General features: G+C 36.7%; 1 protein-coding gene across 3 annotated transcripts in view; it reads left to right on the top strand.

The window, feature by feature from the left end:
- PDE3B (phosphodiesterase 3B) overlaps window positions 1-22,254 on the top strand; it is a 180,889-nt gene that overhangs the window by 95,400 nt on the left and 63,235 nt on the right. For all 3 annotated transcript variants that reach the window (XM_087433174.1, XM_087433173.1, XM_087433172.1), the window contains exons 2-3: window positions 4,588-4,638; window positions 21,295-21,543. In XM_087433174.1, the coding sequence (XP_087289300.1) occupies window positions 4,588-4,638; window positions 21,295-21,543 (300 nt within the window). The remainder of the gene's footprint in view (window positions 1-4,587; window positions 4,639-21,294; window positions 21,544-22,254) is intronic.

Below are 22,254 nucleotides of genomic sequence, written 5' to 3'. Positions count from 1 at the left end.
TCTCTGTTACTGTTTCCTAGTTTAAATTTTTATCTAAGTGCTAATGTTATAGAGACATTGAGCAATATTTTCATTAAGGATTTTGCTCCTTTGGTTCTCTCTCACTCTGTCCTACATCATTAGTTCTCCTACTGTCCTGGATCATTCCTATCAAGTACAAACAAGCTCTAGAACCTATCATGTTAACAACAACAACAAAAGTATTATCCCCATGTTTTTTTCCAAATATTGCTCCATTTCATTCTAGCCTTTCACAGCACAATTTCTCAAGAGTTTTCTCTAGTCACTGTCTCTACTTCTTTACTTCCCTAAATTCTTAATTTTTTTAATTGAAGTTGAATAAATACTTATGAAATATGTGTCAAGTATAGAGACTAAGGATAACAAACACCATCTACCCACCATTGCCATTAACTTTGAACATTACCAATAACTTTGAAGTCCCTGTGTGCCACTCCCATCCAGTGTCCTTCTCTTCTCCCTTAGAGATGATCACCGTCCTGAATTTCTTTATAGTTTCCATATATTTATGTTCCTAAAGAGTGTATTTCAATGTATATTTTATTTTACATGTATGAAATAATACTCTGTGTATCCTTCTGTGTCTTGTTTTTCTTATTCAACATTTGTTTCTGGGACTCATTTATATGGTATGTAGCTGTACTTCATTCACTTTCATTGTTGTATTCCATTGTATGGATATACCGAAATTTCTCCATTTTGTTATTGATGGAGTTTGGATTGTACCTAGTTTTCTTGCTACCCCAAACAGTACAGCTATGTGCATTTGTGTTCTTGTCTCCTGGTGTCAAACTATATAGTAAAAGATCAAGCTTTGGGGTTTTTCCCCCAATCTGTTGTGGATTGATGCTTTTGTAAAATACACTAACAATGTCTCAACAATTGCTATGAAAATTTCTGAACATATAATTTCTGTATTTATTTTATTGTAGCCCACACTTTTAATAACACTGCTCTAAGATATACCTAGCTGGAGAATTCCTGGATCATACATCTTCCACTAATTATGCAGAAAATTTTGTTTTCTCAAAATCAATAATATTCTAGTTGTTCAAATCACACAAAAGGCAGTCTACCAGCAATTTGTGGCTTTCACTGTATCCGTTTTCAGTTCCTAATATGCAGGGGATTTCAGGCCAAGACATGCTGCGTTCTGGTAAATGTGATTTTTGATCCTAGAGAAATTGACTGCAAGTAAGAATGAGCTTCTGCTTAAGAGTTAATTCAAAGCCAACCTAGCAAGTACAAGTGAGAGAAAACCATGATAATGGGATGAAGGGCCAGGGAGGAGTGAATTGTTTAAGGGAGATGGTCTACAATACAAAATGCTACAGTAGAGAGATCTAAAAAGAGTAAGCGTAAAGGAAAAAAAAACAAAACACATTGTACCTAGTAAGGTTTTTAGAGACCTCTAAGAGTATGATTAAAAGATGGTGCACATTACCTCATGTTAGCAGTAGCTTCTGAGTAGGCAGCCTCAGAATGGCCTCAATGCATTAGGGAACTTTCTCAGAGTGTGAGCTAATGTTGCTCTTACAAACAAGAAGTAGAACTACTTTATATCAGTGTTTCTCAACCTTAGTTTCATTATCACCCCCCTAAGGAGCCTTTTTAGAGATTTTTTCCCTAATCACCCCTCCCCATCTATGAAATTTTAATACCATAGATTTACAGTATTTTGTTTATGTACTGTGGTATTTGCAGGGCCACAAACCACTTTAATATTTTTAACATTATTTTTTCTTGCTCCCAAGAACCAATTTTCACCTTCTTAGGAGTGATACGACTCCTGTTAAGGATGCATGATATGAATACAAATATGGCTCTTGGTATCAGAGTGTAACTATTTAAAAAGATAATATTTATTTAATCATAAGGTCAATGAAGTTGGGGGTGGGGCAAGGAAAACTGACTCAGTGTTCAGAAACTATCTTAATGAAAGTACGCTTGAGTTAACAAAAAGTCCGCTTCTTCTTTTTTTTTTTTTTGTGACGAAGATCAGCCCTCTGCTAACATCTGCCAATCTTCTTCTTTTTGCTGAGGAATACTGGCCCTGGGCTAACATCTGTGCCCATCTTCCTCTACTTTACATGGGACTCTGCCACAGCATGGCTTGACAAGCGGTGCGTCGGTGCACGCCCGGGATCCGAACCCCAGGCCCCCGCAGCGGAGCACATGCACTTAACCTCTTGGGCCACCAGGCCGCCCCCCACTTCTTCTTAGTCTAATGAATTGGGGAAATGAAATATAGACATTTGTCACTATTTGATGGTATGCTTGTAGAAGAAAAGTAGAAGTATGAGTTGGATGATAGTACAGTTGGGTAAGTTTGTAGATTCAGAATGCAAATTAGTGAATTGACACCTATCTCGTAGGTAATTTTTAGTGACCCACCATGTGGATCTGTCTTCACTTCTGTCTATTTTGTAGTTTTATTAGTGAACTTAAGAAAATATCAGATTTACAGATGTCATGATGATGAGAGAAATGGTGAATAGGCTAGTTGACATCCTCAGTCTCCAAAGAAACTTTAACAGGCTAAAATCAGGACAGAAGAAGAGTATTGCAGTTGGGTCTAAAAAGCCAATTGTATAAGAATAGCATGGAGAAAATGGAGCATAGCAATATCAAGTATAAAAGAAACAGGGATTTTAGGTTATGTTAATATTAATGTGAGTATTCTTAGGAAGTTATTAACATCTTAAACAAATTAATTAATGTCTCTAGAATCTAGAATGTATACTGGTTAAATCACAACTCCAAATAATTATATCAGGACCACACTTAGGGCCATATAAAATACTGCAAAAATTTGTTGAGTCTTCTCGTATATATATACTTTGCATGTAGCTATATACCATAGCCATTTTGTGGGCACTGGTCCATGAATTTTCTAAGTGGTTATAGTATGTCTGTATTTTCTTGGGGAAGAAATAGGTTTCCCTCCACGGGCAAGAGATGATCTTCTGCAAGAATGTTGACAAGGAGATGGTGATAATGACAACTGACAATTTTTTATGTGATTAAGGGTGGGTATATGATCTGAAATAGAGGTCAACAACCTCAGCTCATTGACCAAATCCTGCTAGCAACCTCTTTTTCTATGGCCCTCGAGCTAAGAATGTGTGTGGTTTTTTTTGTTTTTTGCATTTTAAAGGGTTGTAAAACAAAAACAAAAACCAAACAATATGCCACAGATACCTTATGTGGCTTGCAAAGCGGAAAATATTTGCTGCCTGTACCTTTACTGAAAAAAATCTGCCAACTCCTGGTGAAATATTTGATCAATGATAGAGTAGGTAATACTTTAAGATCATTTGCAACCAGGAGACTTAAGACCAAGGACAAGAAACAACACAAGTAGTTAAGTATATGGAAATTATGTGATTATGTTACCAATTAACTAGGCTTATTTCAAGACCAGGGGCCAAAGCTATGTAGAAAATCGCAATTATAATCAATTATTTAGGCAAAAGGAGGAAACCTGTTTATTAACTAAGTAAACTTAAAAGAAATTTAGAGTTAATCATAGATAGCAGTTATAGCTTCCTAAATTAAAGCTGGTTTTATTTCCTTGAGAATAGTAACTATTGGAAAGGGAAGCAGCCAGAAAGCCTGCTAGGAAGAAGGGCCGGAAAAAACGAAGCTGGGACTAAGAAGTTACTGTTTTTTGTTTTTTTTTAAGATTTTATTTATTTATTTATTTATTTTTGTGAGAAAGATCAGCCCTGAGCTAACATCCATGCTAATCCTCCTCTTTCTGCTGAGGAAGACCGGCTCTGAGCTAACATCTATTGCCAATCCTCCTCCTTTTTTTTTTTCCCCCAAAGCCCCAGTAGATAGTTGTATGTCATAGCTGCACATCCTTCTAGTTGCTGTATGTGGGACTCTGCCTCAGCATGGCCGGAGAAGCGGTGCGTTGGTGCGCGCCCGGATCTGAACCCGGCCGCCAGTAGCGGAGCGCGCGCACTTAACCGCTAAGCCACGGGGCTGGCCCAGAAGTTACTGTTGATAACCTTTAAAGGAGACAAACAGGAACACTGTTGCTAATTATCTGAATATCAAAAGGAGAGTGTGTTGCTTTTTGTAAACCCATTCCCTTATACTTAATCTAACTACAAGGACAAACTTTTTAAAGTTATTTTGACAGAATTGCCTTATTGGTAAGGAAATAGCACCACCTATTGACATTGGTTTAAGATCAGAGATGATCATTTGGAGAGAGTGGGAGGGGGAGAGTGTCTGATGATTTGTAATTTCTCTTGTGTTTTTAGTGACTGGATATGACTTTGGATTTATATTTTCTTTTTTGTGGTAATAGATATTTTGAAGGTTAATATAGCTTATTTTAGTGACTTTATTCTGAATATTCTTTTGATTTCTCAATCACAGATTGTATAATTAATGAAATAATCTGTCTAGAGAGGATTTTTATTCTCACCTTCCCAATTCCTCTCCCAAACTTTAAGCTATTTAAGGTATTTGTAATTGAAGATGCTTCATTTTTTCTTTACATGTATTTGTTTATTTCTGGTTTGTAACTAAGTGAACTTTTTTTTTTTTCAGATGATTCTTTGGGATTGGGACTTAAAGCAATGGTATAAACCTCATTATCAGGTAAATATAAGTGATATAACTAATAATATCTGTAATAAAACTTTTAACATTTAAATCGAAGTTACATTCATAAGATTTCTATGCCATAAGATTTTATTTAACTGAACTAAAATAACCAGAATTTTCATTTAGGTAAATTAAAAAAAAATACATTTTAGTTGTAAGGGAAAAAGAAAATGATGAGAAACCAAACTTATGTAAATAGTTAATTTTAAAATGTTGATAATATAACCTGGGCTCAGAATAAACTTATAATTCTATATTAAGGATGAGATTTTTTTTTCTGATTGTAGACAACTGATCCACAGAGGGAAAAAATATATTAAAGGCTGTATATGAGAAAAAGCAAAGCAGTTGGCAAAATATTTTTATTAGGGAAGCAAAAACACTCAGAGTTTTTGGTAAACTTTTTATTGAATTATACATAGAAAAAATTGCACAGCTTGATGACTTTTCACAAACTTAACATCCTATGTAACTAGTACTCACGTCAAGAAATAGAATATTACCTGCATCCCAGAAGCCTCACTTATGCCCCATTCTAATCATTACCTATATCCCCGAAGATAATCCCTATCCTGACTTCTAGCAATTAGTGTTGCTTCTTTATGAACTATATATATATGTATGGAATCTCATAATAGGTACTTTTTAAAGATTTTTTTGATCACTTAAGTAATATATGTTCGTATCAGAAGAATTGAAAATAGTAATATAGGAGAAAAAAGAAAAATCACTCATAAACATTAAGCAATAACTATGTTAATTATATTAACTCTTGCTGTATATCTTTATATATCTTTCTTTGTTTTTCAAATCATTTATATTTTATTTATTTATGTATTAACTTTTTAATTATTTTAATATGCACTGAAATTTTTATGGCTCATTAAATTTTTTTTTTTAAATTTTTTGTTTATTGCAGTAACATTGGTTTATAACATTGTATAAATTTCAGGTGTACATCATTATACTTCTATTTCTGCATAGGTTACATCATGTTCACCACCAAAATACTAATTACAACCCATCACCACACACATGTGCCAAATTATCTCTTTCGCCCTCCTCCCTCCCCCCTTCCCCTCTGGTAACCAGCAATCCAATCTCTGTCTCCATGTGTTTGTTTATTGTTGTTATTATCTACTACTTAATGAAGGAAATCATACAATATTTGACCTTCTCCCTCTGACTTATTTCACTTTGCATTATACCCTCAATGTCCATCCATGTTGTCACAAATGGCTGGATTTCATCATTTCTTATGGCTGAGTAGTATTCCATTGTGTATATATACCACAGCTTCTTTATCCATTCGTCCCTTGATGGGCACTTAGGTTGCTTCCAAGTCTTGGCTATTGTGAATAACGCTGCAATGAACACAGGGGTGCATGTATCTTTATGCATTGGTGTTTTCAAGTTCTTTGGATAAAGACCCAGCAGTGGAGTAGCTGGATCATATGGTAGTTCTATCCTTGATTTTTTGAGGAATCTCTGTATTGTTTTCCATAGTGGCTGCACCAGTTTGCACTCCCACCAGCAGTGTATGAGAGTTCCCTTCTCTCCACATCCTCTCCAACACATGTTGTTTCCTGTCTTGTTAATTACAGCCATTCTGACGGGTGTGAGGTGATATCTCATTGTAGTTTTGATTTGCATTTCCCTGATAGTTAATGATTTTGAACATCTTTTCATGTGTCTGTTGGCCATCTGTATATCTTCTTTGGAGAAATATCTGTTCAGGTCTTTTGCCCATTTTTTAATTGGGTTGTTAGTTTTTTTGTTGTTGAGATGCATGAGTTCTTTATATATTTTGGAGATTAAGCCCTTATCAGATGTATGGTTTGCAAATATCTTCTCCCAATTGTTAGGTTGTCTTTTCGTTTTGTTGATGGTTTCCTTTGCTGTACAGAAGCTTTTTAGTTTGATGTAGTCCCATTTGTTTATTTTTTCTATTGTTTCTCTTGCCCGGTCAGACATGGTGCTTGAAAATATGTTGCTAAGACCGATGTCGAAGAGCGTACTGCCTATGTTTTCTTCTAGAAGTTTCACAGTTTCAGGTCTTACATTCAAGTCTTTAATCCATTTGGAGTTAATTTTTGTGTATGGTGTAAGGTAAGGGTCTACTTTCATTTTTTTGCATGTGGTTGCCCAGTTTTCCCAACACCATTTGTTGAAGAGACTTTCTTTGCTCCATTGTATGTTCTTGGCTCCTTTGTCAAAGATTATCTGTCCATAGATGTGTGGGTTTATTTCTGGGCTTTCGATTCTATTCCATTGATCTGTGTGTCTGTTTTTTGTGCCAGTACCGTGTTGTTTTGGTTACTATAGCTTTGCAGTATATTTTGAAATCAGGGAGTGTGATACCTCCAGCTTTATTCTTTTTTCTCAGGATTCCTTTAGCTATTCGAGGTCTTTTGTTGTTCCATATAAGTTTTAGGATTCTTTGTTCTATTTCTGTGAAAAATGTTGTTGGAACTTTGATAGGGATTGCATTGAATCTATAGATGGCTTTAGGAAGTATGGACATCTTAACTATGTTAATTCTTCCAATCCAAGAGCATGGAATATCTTTCCATTTCTTTGTGTCTTCTTCAATTTCTTTCAGCAATGTTTTATAGTTTTCCATGTACAGCTCTTTCACCTCTTTGGTTAAGTTTATTCCTAGGTATTTTATTCTTTTTGTTGCAATTGTAAATGGGATGGTATTCTTAATTTCTCTTTCTGCTACTTCGTCGTTAGTGTATAGAAATGCAACTGATTTTTGTATGTTGATTTTGTATCCTGCAACTTTACCACATTTGTTTATTACTTCTAAAAGTTTTCTGGTGGATTCTTTAGGGTTTTCTATATATAAAATCATGTCATCTGCAAATAGTGACAGTTTCACTTCTTCCTTTCCAATTTGGATCCCTTTTATTTCTTTCTCTTGCCTGATTGCTCTGGCTAGGACTTCCAGTACTATGTTAAATAGGAGTGGTGAGAGTGGGCATCCTTGTCTGGTTCCTGTTCTTAGAGGGATAGCTTTCAGTTTTTCACCATTGAGGATGATATTAGCTGTGGGTTTCTCATATGTGGTCTTTATTATGTTGAGGTACTTTCCTTCTATACCCATTTTATTCAGAGTTTTTATCATAAATGGATGCTGTATCTTGTCAAATGCTTTCTCTGCATCTATTGAGATGATCATGTGATTTTTATTCTTCATCTTATTAATGTGGTGTATCACGTTGATTGATTTGCGAATGTTAAACCATCCCTGCATCCCTGGAATAAATCTCACTTGATCATGGTGTATAATCTTTTTAACGTATTGTTGTATGCGATTTGCTAGTATTTTGTTGAGGATTTTTGCATCGATGTTCATCAGTGATATTGGCCTGTAATTTTCTTTTTTTGTGTTATCCTTGTCTGGTTTGGGTATCAGGGTAATGTCGGCTTCGTAGAATGAGTTAGGGAGTTTCCCCCTCTCCTCAATTTTTTGGAATAGTTTGAGAAGGATAGGTATTAAGTCTTCTTTGAATGTTTGGTAGAATTCACCAGGGAAGCCGTCTGGTCCTGGACTTTTAGTTTTGGGGAGGTTTGTGATTACTGTTTCGATATCCTTACTGGTGCTTGGTCTATTCAAATTCTCTATTTCTTCTTGATCCACTTTTGGAAGGTTGTATGATTCTAAGAATTTATCCATTTCTTCCAGATTGTTGAAGTTGTTGGCATATAGCTTTTCATAGTATTCTCTTATAATCTTTTGTATTTCTGAGGTGTCTGTTGTAATTTCTCCTCTTTCATTTCTGATTTTACTTATTTGTGCCTTCTCTCTTTTTTTCTTGGTGAGTCTAGCTAAAGGTTTGTCAATTTTGTTGATCTTTTCAAAGAACCAGCTCTTGGTTTTATTAATTGTTTCTATTGTTTTTTTGGTCTCTATTTCATTTATTTCTGTTCTGATTTTTATTATTTCCCTTCTTCTACTGATTTTGGGCTTTGTTTGTTCTTCTTTTTCCAGTTCCTTTAGGTGCATTGTTAGATTGTTTATTTGAGATTTTTCTTGTTTGCTGAGATAGCCCTGTATTGCTATAAACTTCCCTCTTAGAACCGCTTTTGCTGTATCCCATAAATTCTGGCATGTCGTATTTTCATTTTCATTTGTCTCCAGGTATTTTTTGATTTCTTCTTTGATTTCTTCATTGACCCAGTCATTGTTCAGTAGCATTTTGTTTAATCTCCATGTATTTGTGGCTTTTCTGATTTTCTGCCTATAGTTGATTTGTAGTTTCATACCGTTGTGGTCAGAAAAGATGCTTGGTATTATTTCAATCTTCTTAAATTTATGGAGACTTGTTTTGTGGCCTAATATGTGATCAATCCTGGAGAATGTTCCATTTGCATTTGAAAAGAACGTGTATTCTTCAGTTTTTGGATGGAATGCTCTGTATATATCTACCAGGTCCATCTGTTCTAGTGTATCATTTAAGGCCAACATTTCCTTATTGATCTTCTGTTTGGATGATCTATCCGTTGGTGTAAGTGGAGTGTTAAAGTCCCCTACTGTTATTGTGTTACTGTGTATTTCTGTTTTTATGTCTGTTAATAATTGCTTTATATATTTAGGTGCACCTACATTGGGTGCATAGATATTTACAAGTGTTATATCCTCTTGTTGGATTGTTCCCTTGATCATTACGTAATGCCCTTCTTTGTCTCTTCTTACAGTTTTTGTTTTAAAGTCTATTTTGTCTGATATGAGTACTGCTACCCCAGCTTTCTTTTCATTGCCATTTGCATGGAGTATCTTTTTCCATCCCTTCACGTTCAGTTTGTGAGTGTCTTTAGGTCTGAAGTGTGTCTCTTGTGTGCAGCATATATATGGGTCTTGTTTTTTTATCCAATCAACCACTCTATGCCTTTTAATTGGAGCATTTAGTCCATTGACCTTTAAAGTAGCTATTGATAAGTATGTACTTACTGCCATTTTTTAACTTTTTTTCCTCAGTGTTTTAGTAGTCCTTCTCTGTTCCTTTCTCCTTCTATACAGAATTGATGGTCTCTTTAGTTTGACCTCTGTCTGAAAGCTCTACTCTTTAACTCCCCTCCTCCCTCCTTTTATGTTTTTGATATCATATCTAACCTCTTTTTTGTGCATTTGTATCCATTACGTTCTTATCATGGAAATAGATAATTTTTCCTATTTGTGGTCTCCTCTTTTCCCCTTAAATCAGTCCCTTTAACATTTCTTGTAGCACTGGTTTCTTGGTGACAAACTCCTTTAATTTTTGCTTGTCTGGGAAATTTTTGAGCTCTCCTTCCATTTTGAATGATAACCTTGCTGGGTAGAGTATTCTTGGCTGTAAGTTTTTTCCTTTTAGCACTTTAAATATATCACGCCATTCTCTTCTAGCCTGTAAGGTTTCTGCTGAGAAGTCAGCTGATAGCCTTATGGGGTTTCCTTTGTATGTAACTTGACTTCCTCTTGCGGCTTTTAGGATTCTCTCTTTATCTTTAATTTTGGACAATTTGATTATGATGTGTCTTGGTGTGGGCCTCTTTGGGTTTATCTTGTTTGGGGCTCTCTGTGCTTCCTGTACCTGGATGTCTGTTTCCTTCCTTAGGTTAGGGAAGTTTTCATCTATTATTTCCTGAAATAGATTCTCTGCCCCTTTGTCTCACTCTTCTCCTTCCGGGACACCTATAACACGGATGTTAGTGCGCTTGATGTTGTACCAGAAGTCCCTTAGACTGTCCTCACTCTTTTTAATTCTTTTCTCTTTTACCTGTTCACCTTGGGTAATTTCTTCTAGTCTTTCGTCCAGCTCACAGATCCATTCTTCTATATCCTCCACTCTGCTCTTGAGTCCCTCTAGTGAATTTTTCATTTCCAGTATTGTATTCTTCATTTCTGATTGGTTCTTTTTTATATCTTCCATTTCTTTGTTGACATTCTCACTGAGTTCATCTATTCTTCTCCCCAGATCAGTGAGCATCCTTAACACTCTTTGTTTGAACTCTCTGTCGGGTAGGTTGCTCATTTCTGTTTCACTAAGTTCCTTTTCTGGGGTTTTGTCCTGTTACCTTACTTGGAATGTATTCCTTTGCCTCCTCATTTTGCCTCTTTCCCTGTTCTTGTGTCTACGTATTAGGTAGGTCAGCTATGTCTCCTGCTCTTGGATAGGTGACCTTATGTAAGTGATGGCTTAGGAGGCCTGCAGTGTGCTTCCCTCAGTTCTCAATGTTCCAGGGGTGACCCCTATGTGGGCTACGTGTTTCCTTCTGTTGTGGCTTGCTTGCTCTCCCTGTAGGCGCCCAGTGAGGCCGAGTTATGCTCCTGGTCAGCTGTTGTAATGCTCAGCTGTTTGTAGTTGTTGTGGGCCCTTCAGTCTCTTTATCAGGTGTGGGGAGCCCCAGCACAGTTGGCTGCAAGTTCTAATACCACATTTGTGTTGCAGTATTTCTTTTAAGTGAGTAGGCCCCCAGCGTGGCAGGTTGTTAGGCTCAGGGCCTTACAATTGCTATAAGCCTCCAGCCTTTAGGTCTCTTGTCAGCTCTGTGAGGATTGCAGCTGGCTGGGGCTGGCCTCAGGCACAGGAGCACCCAGTTGTTTCAGGCTTTGGAAGGTCGGGCAAACCCCCTATGTGGGTCTTTGAGAAGCACAAGTCTTCTGCAGCTGACAAGCCCTGCTGCCCACAGGTCCACACACACAGTCAACACAGTCCTGCCCCGACCTTCCGAAGGGTGTGTGAGCCCCAATCTCCCGAAGCGGACCCAGTCTCTCCACGGCAGGAGCCCCACACACTCCACCACCGCCCCACACTCTCCACCCACTCGCTCCTTGTGCATGCCCTGCCCCACTGAAGTGGGCTCAGTTGCCAGGCTGCAGAGAATCCAGTCACCAATCTATGCAGGCCCACAAGTTGCCTGCAGGCTTGTTGTTGGGTGGGGCCAGTCTCTAGGGTGGGCTGCCCGCCCTGGCTGAGCTGGATTAAATTGGTGCTCTAGCCGCTGGGGCAGACCCTGGGCTAGCAGGCCTCAGGGAGAACTCCAATGGCGTCTGTGTCAGCACGCCCACACCAGGCCACAACAATGGCCGCCGCCAATGTCCCAGTCCCTGGAGAGGTCTCACCTCTCACCGAGATGCACTCAGGGCCTATCAGGTGAGTCTCTTTTCACCAAAGCACTGTGCACCTTTCTTTCTGGTGATTTTAGGTTGCTTTCTGAAATGGGTGAGTTTGCGTGTGGGCCCTTTAAGAGCCGGTTTTAATTTCTTTGTGAACCAGCTTTTCTGGGGGTATTCCCCAATGTTTTAGTAGCAGGCAAAGTCAGATATTATGCCACTCATCTCGATTGTGCTGGGTCCACAAAATGCCCCCAGTGGGGGCGCTCCCCGGCTCAGCGCCCCGCGCCTCCAGGGAGGCTGCATACCTTTGGGCTGCTCCCTGGGGCCGTGAGGCGCTGTGGATTGTGAAGGCGGCGTTTTTCCTCTCCAGAAGGGAGTTTCTGCCTCTTCCACCTCAGTTAGGATTGTCCGTTGTTGCAGGAGTTCCTCTTATCCAGTTTTCAGTTCTGTCTCAGGGGTAATTTTTCCACGAGTAGTTGTAAATTGGCTGTGTCCGCGGGAGGAGGTGAGTTCAGAGTCTGCCTATGCCTCCATCTTGACTTCCTCTCTATATATCTCTCTCCATTTTCCCATTGTATTGAAATGTATTTATATATTCTAATATACAAAAATGGTAATATGTTTCATATGCTGTTTTGAAACCTGATGTTTTTCATACTAATAGATAAACATTAACAAATATTAAATCTTTGTCATTTGTGTTTATAGAAATGTTACCCCTGTTTATTAGATTTATTTAGTTAGTTGTTCCAACACCAATTTTTGGAAAATGAATATCCTTTTTGAATGGTTAATTTTTATTCTTACACTGTGAATGGAATAGCTACAAGAATAAGTCTATCAGAATAAAATAATCTCTGGGCTTTGGTGAGCACAGTACTGTAACTATTGCAGTCAGATGAAGTCAAGAAGGCCACATCTGACCTAAAAGGAGCTGGTTCCTTGACCTACACAGTGGGCTTTCTCATCAGTCCTATTCACCAAGCTCCTCAGTTTCCAATTAAAAGACCATCTAAATTACTGGTAAAATCTAAAGATAAGTAAGCAGTAATAGCTAAGAGCATAAGCTTGTAGTCAGACAGACTGCTATGTGATATCAGGCACCTCCTTTTTTTCTCTCTCCTCCTCTTTCTCTTCCCAATAATCCTTTAAAAAAATTGAAGTGTAACACTCATATATAAAAGTGCACGTCAGAAGTGTACAACTTGAATTTTCTCAAAGTGAATATGTACATGTGACCATCTTTCAGATGAAGAATTCAGCACCCTAACAGCCCTCTTATGGTCCCCTCCTAGTCAACAACTTCTCACAACTGTTATCTCAGTCCTGATTTCAGTCATCACAACTTAGTTTTTCCTGTCTGAATTTTATGTAAATGGAATCAATCATATGTATTTTCTGTTCTGCTTCTTTCTTTCAAAATTTTGTCTGTGAGATGAATTCATATTGCACATGGCAATAATTAGTTCATTTTCATTCTATTTAGTATTTCATTGAATGAATATACTACAATTTATTCATCCTTTCTATAGTGGATACACGTTTGTTTTATTTTCAGTTTTTTGGCTATTTCCAGTAATGCTGCTGAACATTCTTGATGTCTGTTGTTGGGTATTTATCTTAGAGTGGATTGCTGGGTCACAGGGTATGTATGCATATGTTCAGTGTTAGTAGGTAGTGCCAGATAATTTTCCAAGGAGGTTGTATCAATTTTTACCCAACCATCAGCAGCATATGAAAGTTCCAGTTGCTCCACATTCTTGCCAACACTTGGTAGTGTCTGTTTTAAATCATTCTGGTAGTTGTGGAATAGCATCTCATTGTGGTTTTAATATTTGCATTTTGCTGATGACTCATCAGGTTGAGGATCTTGTCTTAATTGGCTACACAGATATCCTCTGGTCAAGTCTTTTACCCATTTTTCTACTGTTTATCTACCTTTTACTTAATGATTAGTAGGAGTTCTTTATGTATTTTTGACATATATGCATTGAAAAAATCTTCTCCCAGTTTATGGTTTATCATGATGTCTTTTGATGAAAATACTCTATATTTATCAATCATTACCTTTTATGCCAATTTATCAATCATTTCATTTTTGGCTGGTGATTTTTTTGTGTCCTTTTTAAGAACTCTTTGTCTATCCCCTGGGTCGTGAAGATTTTCTTCTGTTACCTCCCAGAAGTTGTATTTATTTTACTTTCCATCTTTAGATCTGTAATGCATCTGGAATTGATTTTTCTGTATTCATGATTCATATCTCAAGATACATTTTTTTCTATATGGATATCCAGTTGAACCAGTTTCACTTATTGAAAAAATTAATTGTTTCTTCTTCACACTGTATTGTTACCTTTGTCATAAATCAAGTGACCATATATGTGTAGATTTATTTCAGAACTTTCTGTTCTGGTCTGTTGGTCAGTTTGTCTATCCTGATACCACATTCATTACTTTAATTACTATACCTTTATAATAAGTCTTGATATCTGACAGTGTAAGTTCTCCAGCTTTGTTCTTCAGAGTTATCTTGGCTATTCTTGGCTCTGTGTTTTCATATAAAATTTAGAATAAACTGACAATTTTCATACATAAAAAAATTCTCCTAGGATTTTGATTGAGATTACACTGACTATGGATCAATATGAGAAGAATTTATATCTTTATAATTTTGAGGCTTTTGATCCATGAAAATGGTATATCCCTTTACTTATTTGAGTCATCTTTATTTTAATAATGTTTTCAGTGTGGGAGTCTTGCACGTGTTTTGTTAGATTTATTCCTAGGTATCTAATTTTTTAAATGGCAAATGTTATTGTAAAAGCTATTAATTTTTAAAAACTTTATATTTTTAATAGTTTATGCTGCTTCATTGAAATTCAATTGATTTTTATATATTGATTCTTGTATCCAGTGATCTTGCTAAACTCTCCTATTAATTCTAATAGCTTGTCTAAAGATTCTTTTAGTCTGTAGGGATACAATAATGTCATCAATGAATAAAGACAGATTTATTTATTTATTTCCAATCCTATGCCATTTCTTTCTTTTTCTTGTGTTATTGTACCAATTCAGTGTTGAATAGAAGTGGTACTAGTAGGCAGCCTTGTCTTGTTCATGAACTCAGGGAGAAAATGTTCAGCATGTTCACCACTAATGTTTTCTGTAAATCCCCTTTATCAGATTAAGTTCCATTCTAATCTTTGTTTATTAAAGAGTTTTTTCCTTCTTTTTATTTTTGCTGAGGAAAATTCGCCCTGAGCTAACATCTGTGCCAATCTTCCTCTATTTTGTATGTGGGTTGCCACCACAGCATGGCAGCCAATGAGTGGTGTAGGTCCACACCCAGGAACCGAACCCAGGCCGCCGAAGCAGAGCGCGCCGAACTTAACCACTAGGCCACGGCACTGGCCCTTTTTTTCTCTTTTACATCATGAATGGGTGTAGAATTTTTATCAGATGCTTTTTCTGCATTTATTGAGATGATCCCTGGATTTTTTCCCATTTATTCTATTAATATAGTGTGTTATCTTGTTTAATTTTTGTGTCTCTGTTAAACCATCCCTGTATTCCCAGAATAAAGCAAATTTGATCAAGATACATTTTCTTTTTAAAATGTATATCATTGGATTCTATTTGTTAATATTTTGTTTTGGAATTTTGAATCCATGTTTATGAGAGAGAGTTGGCCTGTAATTTTTGTTTTTCATAATGTTCTTGGCATGTTTTTGGTACAAAGGTTATACTGGCCTCATAAAATAAGATGGGATATTTACCCTCTTTTTCTATTATCTAGAAAAGTTTAGGAAGATTGACATTATTTCTTCCTTTAGTGTTTGGAAGAATGCTGGGGTGAAGCTATCTTAGTTTAGAGCTTTTTTCAATTAACAATTCTTAAATTATGGATTCAGTTTTTAAAATAGTTTTAGATCTGTTCAGGTTTTCTATCTCTTATAACAGTTGGGTTAGTGGTGTTTTATAGGAGCTCCTTTTTTTGTTCCCTTCATCACTGAGACTGCCGAAAGCTCTATTTTACTTTCAAAATAGAAATCTTTTTTGAGGATTTTTGTTTGGTTTCTCCATCTCTTTGCCACTGTTTAAAATTGGCAAATGTCTTCAGGGGAAAAGCAGCTCTGAATTCAAGCTTGCTTCTTTGTCCTTCTCTTCTCTTTGGGATCTTGCTTGGCCTTTAAAGCTCATGGTCTCAATGACCCTAAACTCCAATTTTGTCTCCCAGCCCCTTGAGACTACAGAAAGCTCTCCTCTGTTTCTTAACCTCTTAACCGCTCTGCTTCTCATCCTCTCTGCCCTGTGCCAGTTATGAATCAGCAGCAAATTCCTTGAGTGAAAAAGCACAGAACGTTGGGTTCATTTTGATCTTTTCTCTTAACTCGGAGTTCTTGTTCTTTAAAGCCCTGTCTTGACTGTACTCTGATGCCTTGAGGATGCTATTTGTATTTTATTTCAGCTTTTCTAGACTAGTTGTTCTAGGCAGAAAGAGTTGGTCTGATACAAACAAGTCCCTCCTAGCTGAAAAATTGGCAAGCATCTTAAGTCACTTTGAACTTATTTCCTCATCTCTAAATTGGGAATAATACCAATTCCCTCAGAGGGCTGATTAAAATAACAGGGCCGGCCCCGTGGCTTAGCAGTTAAGTGTGCACACTCTGCTGCTGGCGGCCCGGGTTCGGATCCCGGGCGCGCACCGACGCACTGCTTCTCTGGCCATGCTGAGGCCACGTCCCACATACAGCAACTAGAAGGATGTGCAGCTATGACATACAACTATCTAGTGGGGCTTTGGGGGAAAAAATAAATAAATAAATAAAATTAAAAAAAATAATAATAATGATGTGTGCCTGGTATATAGTAGCATTCAATAAAAATGTGACCTAATATTATATTAATTTCAATAATAATAAATACTAAACATTTCTGAAATGGTTGTATAAGACAGGAGTTAGCAAATTCTTTTCTATAAAGGCCAGATAGTAAATATTTTAGCATTTGCAGTTGACGTATAGTCACTACCTCCACCTCCTTCTTTTTCTTCTCCTCCTCCTCCCCCTCTCACTTTCCCTTCCTCCTCTTCTTCAATAATCCTTTAAAATGTAGAATCCATTCTTAGCTCTCTGTACAAAAACAAGAGTTTGCCAAATATAAGCCAGTGGGAAATAGGAATTTTTCAACTTTTAAAATTATAGCAAATAATTTGAATATTCAATTTGATCTGGCATAAGTCATAGTATGTCACTCTCTTGCTCACTACTCTTCTATCTCAATCAGAATAAAAGCTAAAATCCTTATCATGGACTTAAAAGACTTACATGATATGGTCTTTTCTTTTACTCCCTTTAACTTCTCTGACCTCATCTTCTCCTGTTTTCTCCTTCATTTACTCTGCTTCAGCTGCACTGGTCTCCTTGTCATTCCTCAAACAAGCCAGGCAGGCTTCTGCATCTGGGTCTTCGCACTTGCTAGTCTCTCTGGCTGCAGTGCTGTTTTCCCACATCTATGTCAGGTCTTAATATAAATGTTGTCTTCTTATGCTCTCTAAAATTTCAGTGCTCTCCATCACTTCTTTTCTCTTTCCTTGCTTTATTCTTCTTTTTAACCTGTTCAAAATCCATGATTCTCCATTGCCCATGTTCCTTAGCCTAGAATCCGGTGTTCTCAAAAATTTGGTCCCAATATGCCTCGCCAACCTTATTTTCCATTGCTCTTTTTTTTTTTTAATATAGCCTATACTTTAATAATTTCATGTTCCATGTACATCACTATTTTACCTTTATTTATGCTCTCCCGTTTTTGAAGAATAAGCTCCCCCAAATACATTTTTTTTTTTTTGTGAGGAAGATTAGCCCTGAGCTGACATCTGTTGCCAATCCTCTTCTTTTTTTTTTGTGAGGAGATCAGCCCTGTGCTAACATCTGCCAATCCTCGTCTTTTTTTGCTGAGGCGGACTGGCCCTGGGTTAACATCCATGCCCATCTTCCTCCACTTTATGTGGGACGCCGCCACAGCATGGCTTGCCAAGCAGTGCAACGGTGCACACCCCGGATCCGAACCGGCAAACCCGGGGCCGCCGCAGCAGAGTGCGTGCGTGCACTTAACTACTTGCGCCACTGGGCCGGCCCCACCAATCCTCCTCTTTTTGCTGAGGAAGATTGGCCCTGGGCTAACATCTGTGCCCATCTTCCTCTACTTTATATGAGATGCTGCCACAGCATGGCTTGACAAGCGGTACCTCGTTCTGTGCCTGGGATCTGAACCTGCAAACCCCAGACCGCCACAGCAGAGCACGTGAACTTAACTGCTACGCCACTGGGCCGGCCCCCCCAAATACTTTTTTGTTTAATTTTGTTGTAAAAAAGTATTTTCTAAATAAAATCCTATCAAATTAATGGCTTAGCTCAAATGCTACCTCTTCCATAAAGTTTCTGTTAACTATTAAGATTAAAGTTATCTGTATCTCCTTTGACCTCTGATACCATTTTATCTATTTTTATCTCATCACTTTCTATAATATTAATGATAATAATAATATTTATTGCACTCTACATATGTATACTATACATTGCTTTATGTGCTCTGCATGTGTCATCAGATTTAATTTTTTCTGCTCCTCTCTGCTAAGTACAACTATAAACTCTGGAAATAATGCAAGAGGCAACCAAGTGAGAAATCTAAAAAATGGAAAGAGGAGGGTAGACTAGTTAGGGATCTCAGTAATAGAGGAACAACATAGTAGTAGAGTTTGTTTTATGATGCCCACCCAACAGCAAAAGGTGACCCAAAGCCCCAGCTTCCAATATAGCAACAGAATATTGATGCAGGTAGGCTCATTCTCTCCCTGAGTTTGAATGAGAATACTGCCAACACCACCAAATGAGTCTGGTGGCTCCAGCAAAGGGGGATTGATTGGGAACTTCACTGACAAGTGGCCATGGGAAGTTCTCTCATTCCCTACTGGGCGTAAGACTCCCCTTCCCTAGTGAGAGACACTGGGTGGCTAGGGGGCCTGGCAAGGGGGATACCACCACCACCAGTGCCTAGCCCAGAAAGTGCTTTTTGTCCCTGTGTTCTGGAGACTCCTTTCCCCCACCTAGAGGTACCAGGTGGCCCAACGTGAGGAAGCTCCTCCTACCCCCTCCCATCTCCTCTCCTCCAGAGGGACCTTGGCACCACAAAAAATCAAGCAGCCTGAAATACCATTGAATGCAACTTTTCTGAAAATTAAATTGTCATTAGAACCACAGCCTGAAAAAGTAGACCAGGACCTGTGTGCTAAATCTAAACAGGGAGACTACCTCCTAATATAAAGATTTAAATAGGACCCAGAGTCTTCTAACATAACAGTCAAAATGTTGATGATAAAAAATCACTTGTCATACTAAGAATGAGGAAGATTACAACTTAAATGAGAAAAGACAATCAATGCTAACACCAAGATGAATCAGATTTGGAATTATCTGATAAGGAATTTTAAAGCAGCCATCATAAAAATGTTCTAACAAACAATTACAAATTCTCTTGAAACAAATAACAAAATAGAAAATCTCAGCAAAGAAATAGAAGTTATAAAAAAGAAACAAATGGAAATTATAGAACTGAAAAATACAATAATGGAAATTAAAAACTTGCTGAATGGGCTCAATAGTAGAGTGGAGATGACAGAGGATAGGGTCTGTGAGTTTGAGGGTATATCAATAGAATTTACCCAGCTTGAACAACACAGAGAAAATAGATGGAAACAAAATGAACAGAGCCTTAAGGACCTAAAGGACAATAACGAAAGAGCCAGCATTCGTATCATCAGTGTCTGAGAAGGAGAGCAGATAGAGTGGGTTTTAAAAGAGTATTTGAAGAAGTAATGGCTGAAAAGTTCCCAAATTTTGCAAAAGATGTAATCTTACAAATTCAAGAAGCTGGGTGAACTGCAACTAGTATCACCGCCCTCCCCCAAATCCACTCCAAGATATGTCATAATTAAATTTTTGAAAAATAAGGAGAAAAAAAAATATCTTGAAAGCAGCCAGAGAGAAACAACACATTACCTATAGGGCAACAGCAACTCAAATGACAGCAGATTTCTTATCTGGGTGTGGGAAAATAGATGCTATTATATATAACTCATAGAAGTATAAATTTGACCAACATATGCAAGGGCAGTTTTATAGTAATGATCAAATTTTAACATGTTCATTTACTTTGGTTCAGCGATTCAAGTTATGGGAAGCTATTCCTTGGAAGTATGCTTAATTATCTATAGTGACATATATAGAGAGGTATGTGTTTATAAAGACTAGAAATAGCTGGTCTGTGCCCCAATAATACAGAATGTTTTAAAATAAAAACTAATACAAAATAATACTTCACAAATAAAAAAAAGAATTTCACAAAGAGCAAAAACATTATTTAGCTAATTATTGGTGTAACTTGCATAATATTTCTCCAAAATGTGTTGAGGATACTTAGTAAACAGTTTCATGGTGAACTCATTAAATACTTTGAATAATTATGAATTCAAAACACACCCAAATGTAAGTTCAATCTACAGTTAAACAAAAGTAAAATGTAATTCACTGTTCTGATTATCCGTGTACTTATTGCTATGGGTAACTGAGTTGAACACGATATATATGTATTTTCAAAAAGTAAAAATCATGTGTATACATACATCAATGAAACATTTATTCTTAATTGAAAAAATATATTTCCTACCCATTTTTTAGGGCCAAGCCTGATGCTATCCCTTCCATGAAGTTTTTGTTAATCATTCAGTTTGAAGTTATCACTATCTCCTTTGAATTTTGACACCATTTTTTCTGTATTTTTATCTCATCATTTTCCATATTATCAACCGTAATAGTGTTATTTATTGCACTTTAAATATATGCACTATACGTTGCCTTATGTGCTGTACATGTATTATCAGATTTAGTTCTTATATCAGACTTGAATGAAGTAGATGTTATTGTCCCCATTTTAGAGTGAAGAAACTAAGAAGTTCAGATAGATGTTAAATAACTTGCTAAAAGTCACACAGTTAGGGTTAAAGTGTAGATTTCAAACTTAGACGTCTTCGCAACAAAGCCTTGTCACTATGCTAAACTGCCTGTTAAGTAAGGTAAATGAAAGAAATGCTATATAGGTTTAAAAGAAATTTTAACATAAAAGAAAGGAAAGCATCAATAAATTAATGAAGTGTCCAAATTATACATTTTGAAATAAATACAAATTTGGTTCCATACTGTAAAGTCGGTCAGTGAGTCAGTAATGAATATTGTTAAATATGAGATAAGCTAATGAAAAATATAGAAAAAAAGTTCACAATATCTGCTACGTACTTCGACATCACAAATTTGTATATTAGAATTATACCGTTTGTTATATCATTTATGCCATGTCCAAATAAATGAAAATTAATAGGATTTAAATTACTTAGATATTGTTAGATAGACCTTGATTTAAAATAGAGTAAGTTTTTATTAAATGTTAAATTTTCTGTGTAACAAATATATAATTTTACGTTTTTTCTTTTCTAGAATTCTGGAGGTGGAAGTGGAGTTGATCTTTCAGTGCTAAATGAGGCTCGCAATATGGTGTCAGATCTTCTGGTTGATCCAACCCTTCCCCCACAAGTCATTTCTTCCCTGCGGAGTATCAGTAGCCTGATGGGTGCTTTCTCAGGTTCCTGTAGGCCAAAGATTAACCCTCTCACACCCTTTCCTGGATTTTACCCCTGCTCTGAAATAGAGGACCCAGCGGAGAAAGGAGATCGAAAACTTCACAAGGTCAAAATACAGTAATCAGCCAACCCTGTTTATCACATTTAATGATATTTTTCAAATCAAAACTGCTCCTTTAAATCTTAGATAAAATAGAATTTCTCTTTCAAGGACCAGCGTCTTTTACAGTATATTGAGCTGCTTGGGGTTTTAGAGGTAGATATAATCTCAAATAATTCTAAACGAGTATTCAGTTTTTATTCTAAATAACATTGCTATAATTAGTAGTTATAACTTCATTGGTAACAACTATTTATTGTTGTTGTTGTTGTTGTTAAGAAGTAGAGAACAACAAGCAAATTTAGTTCCAGGCAAACTAGTAGTTTGTAGTAGGCAAACTAGTAGTTCCAACAAACTAGTAGTCAAAACATGTTGTTAATCTATTTTATTCTTCAGAATCCAGGAATTGTTCTTGTTGAACTAAGAAGAAATGATTATCATAATATTCATTTTATGAATTACATAGCATTATTTTAAATATATTTTTACATATTGTTGAATTCTGTTTTTTTTACCCCCTTTATCCACTGGAGATTGCTATAGCCCAATAGGCATCGATTTTTCCATCATTAGATATGGGATTAATTTCTCTTTAAATATCAGTGCTTCAAAATAAGATTTCCTTTAGAAAATAATAAATACTATTCTAAATGGTATACATTATGCTTGTTCGGAGTGCTTTTACTTGTTTTTTTGACTATTTATCAATATCTTTAC

This window comes from Ceratotherium simum, chromosome 7, assembly GCF_057802395.1.
Source record: "Ceratotherium simum simum isolate JZ-2026a chromosome 7, ASM5780239v1, whole genome shotgun sequence".
NCBI lineage: Eukaryota > Metazoa > Chordata > Mammalia > Perissodactyla > Rhinocerotidae > Ceratotherium > Ceratotherium simum.
The sequence above is the reverse complement of the archived record's forward strand: the minus strand, read 5'-3'. Positions and strand labels throughout refer to the sequence as shown.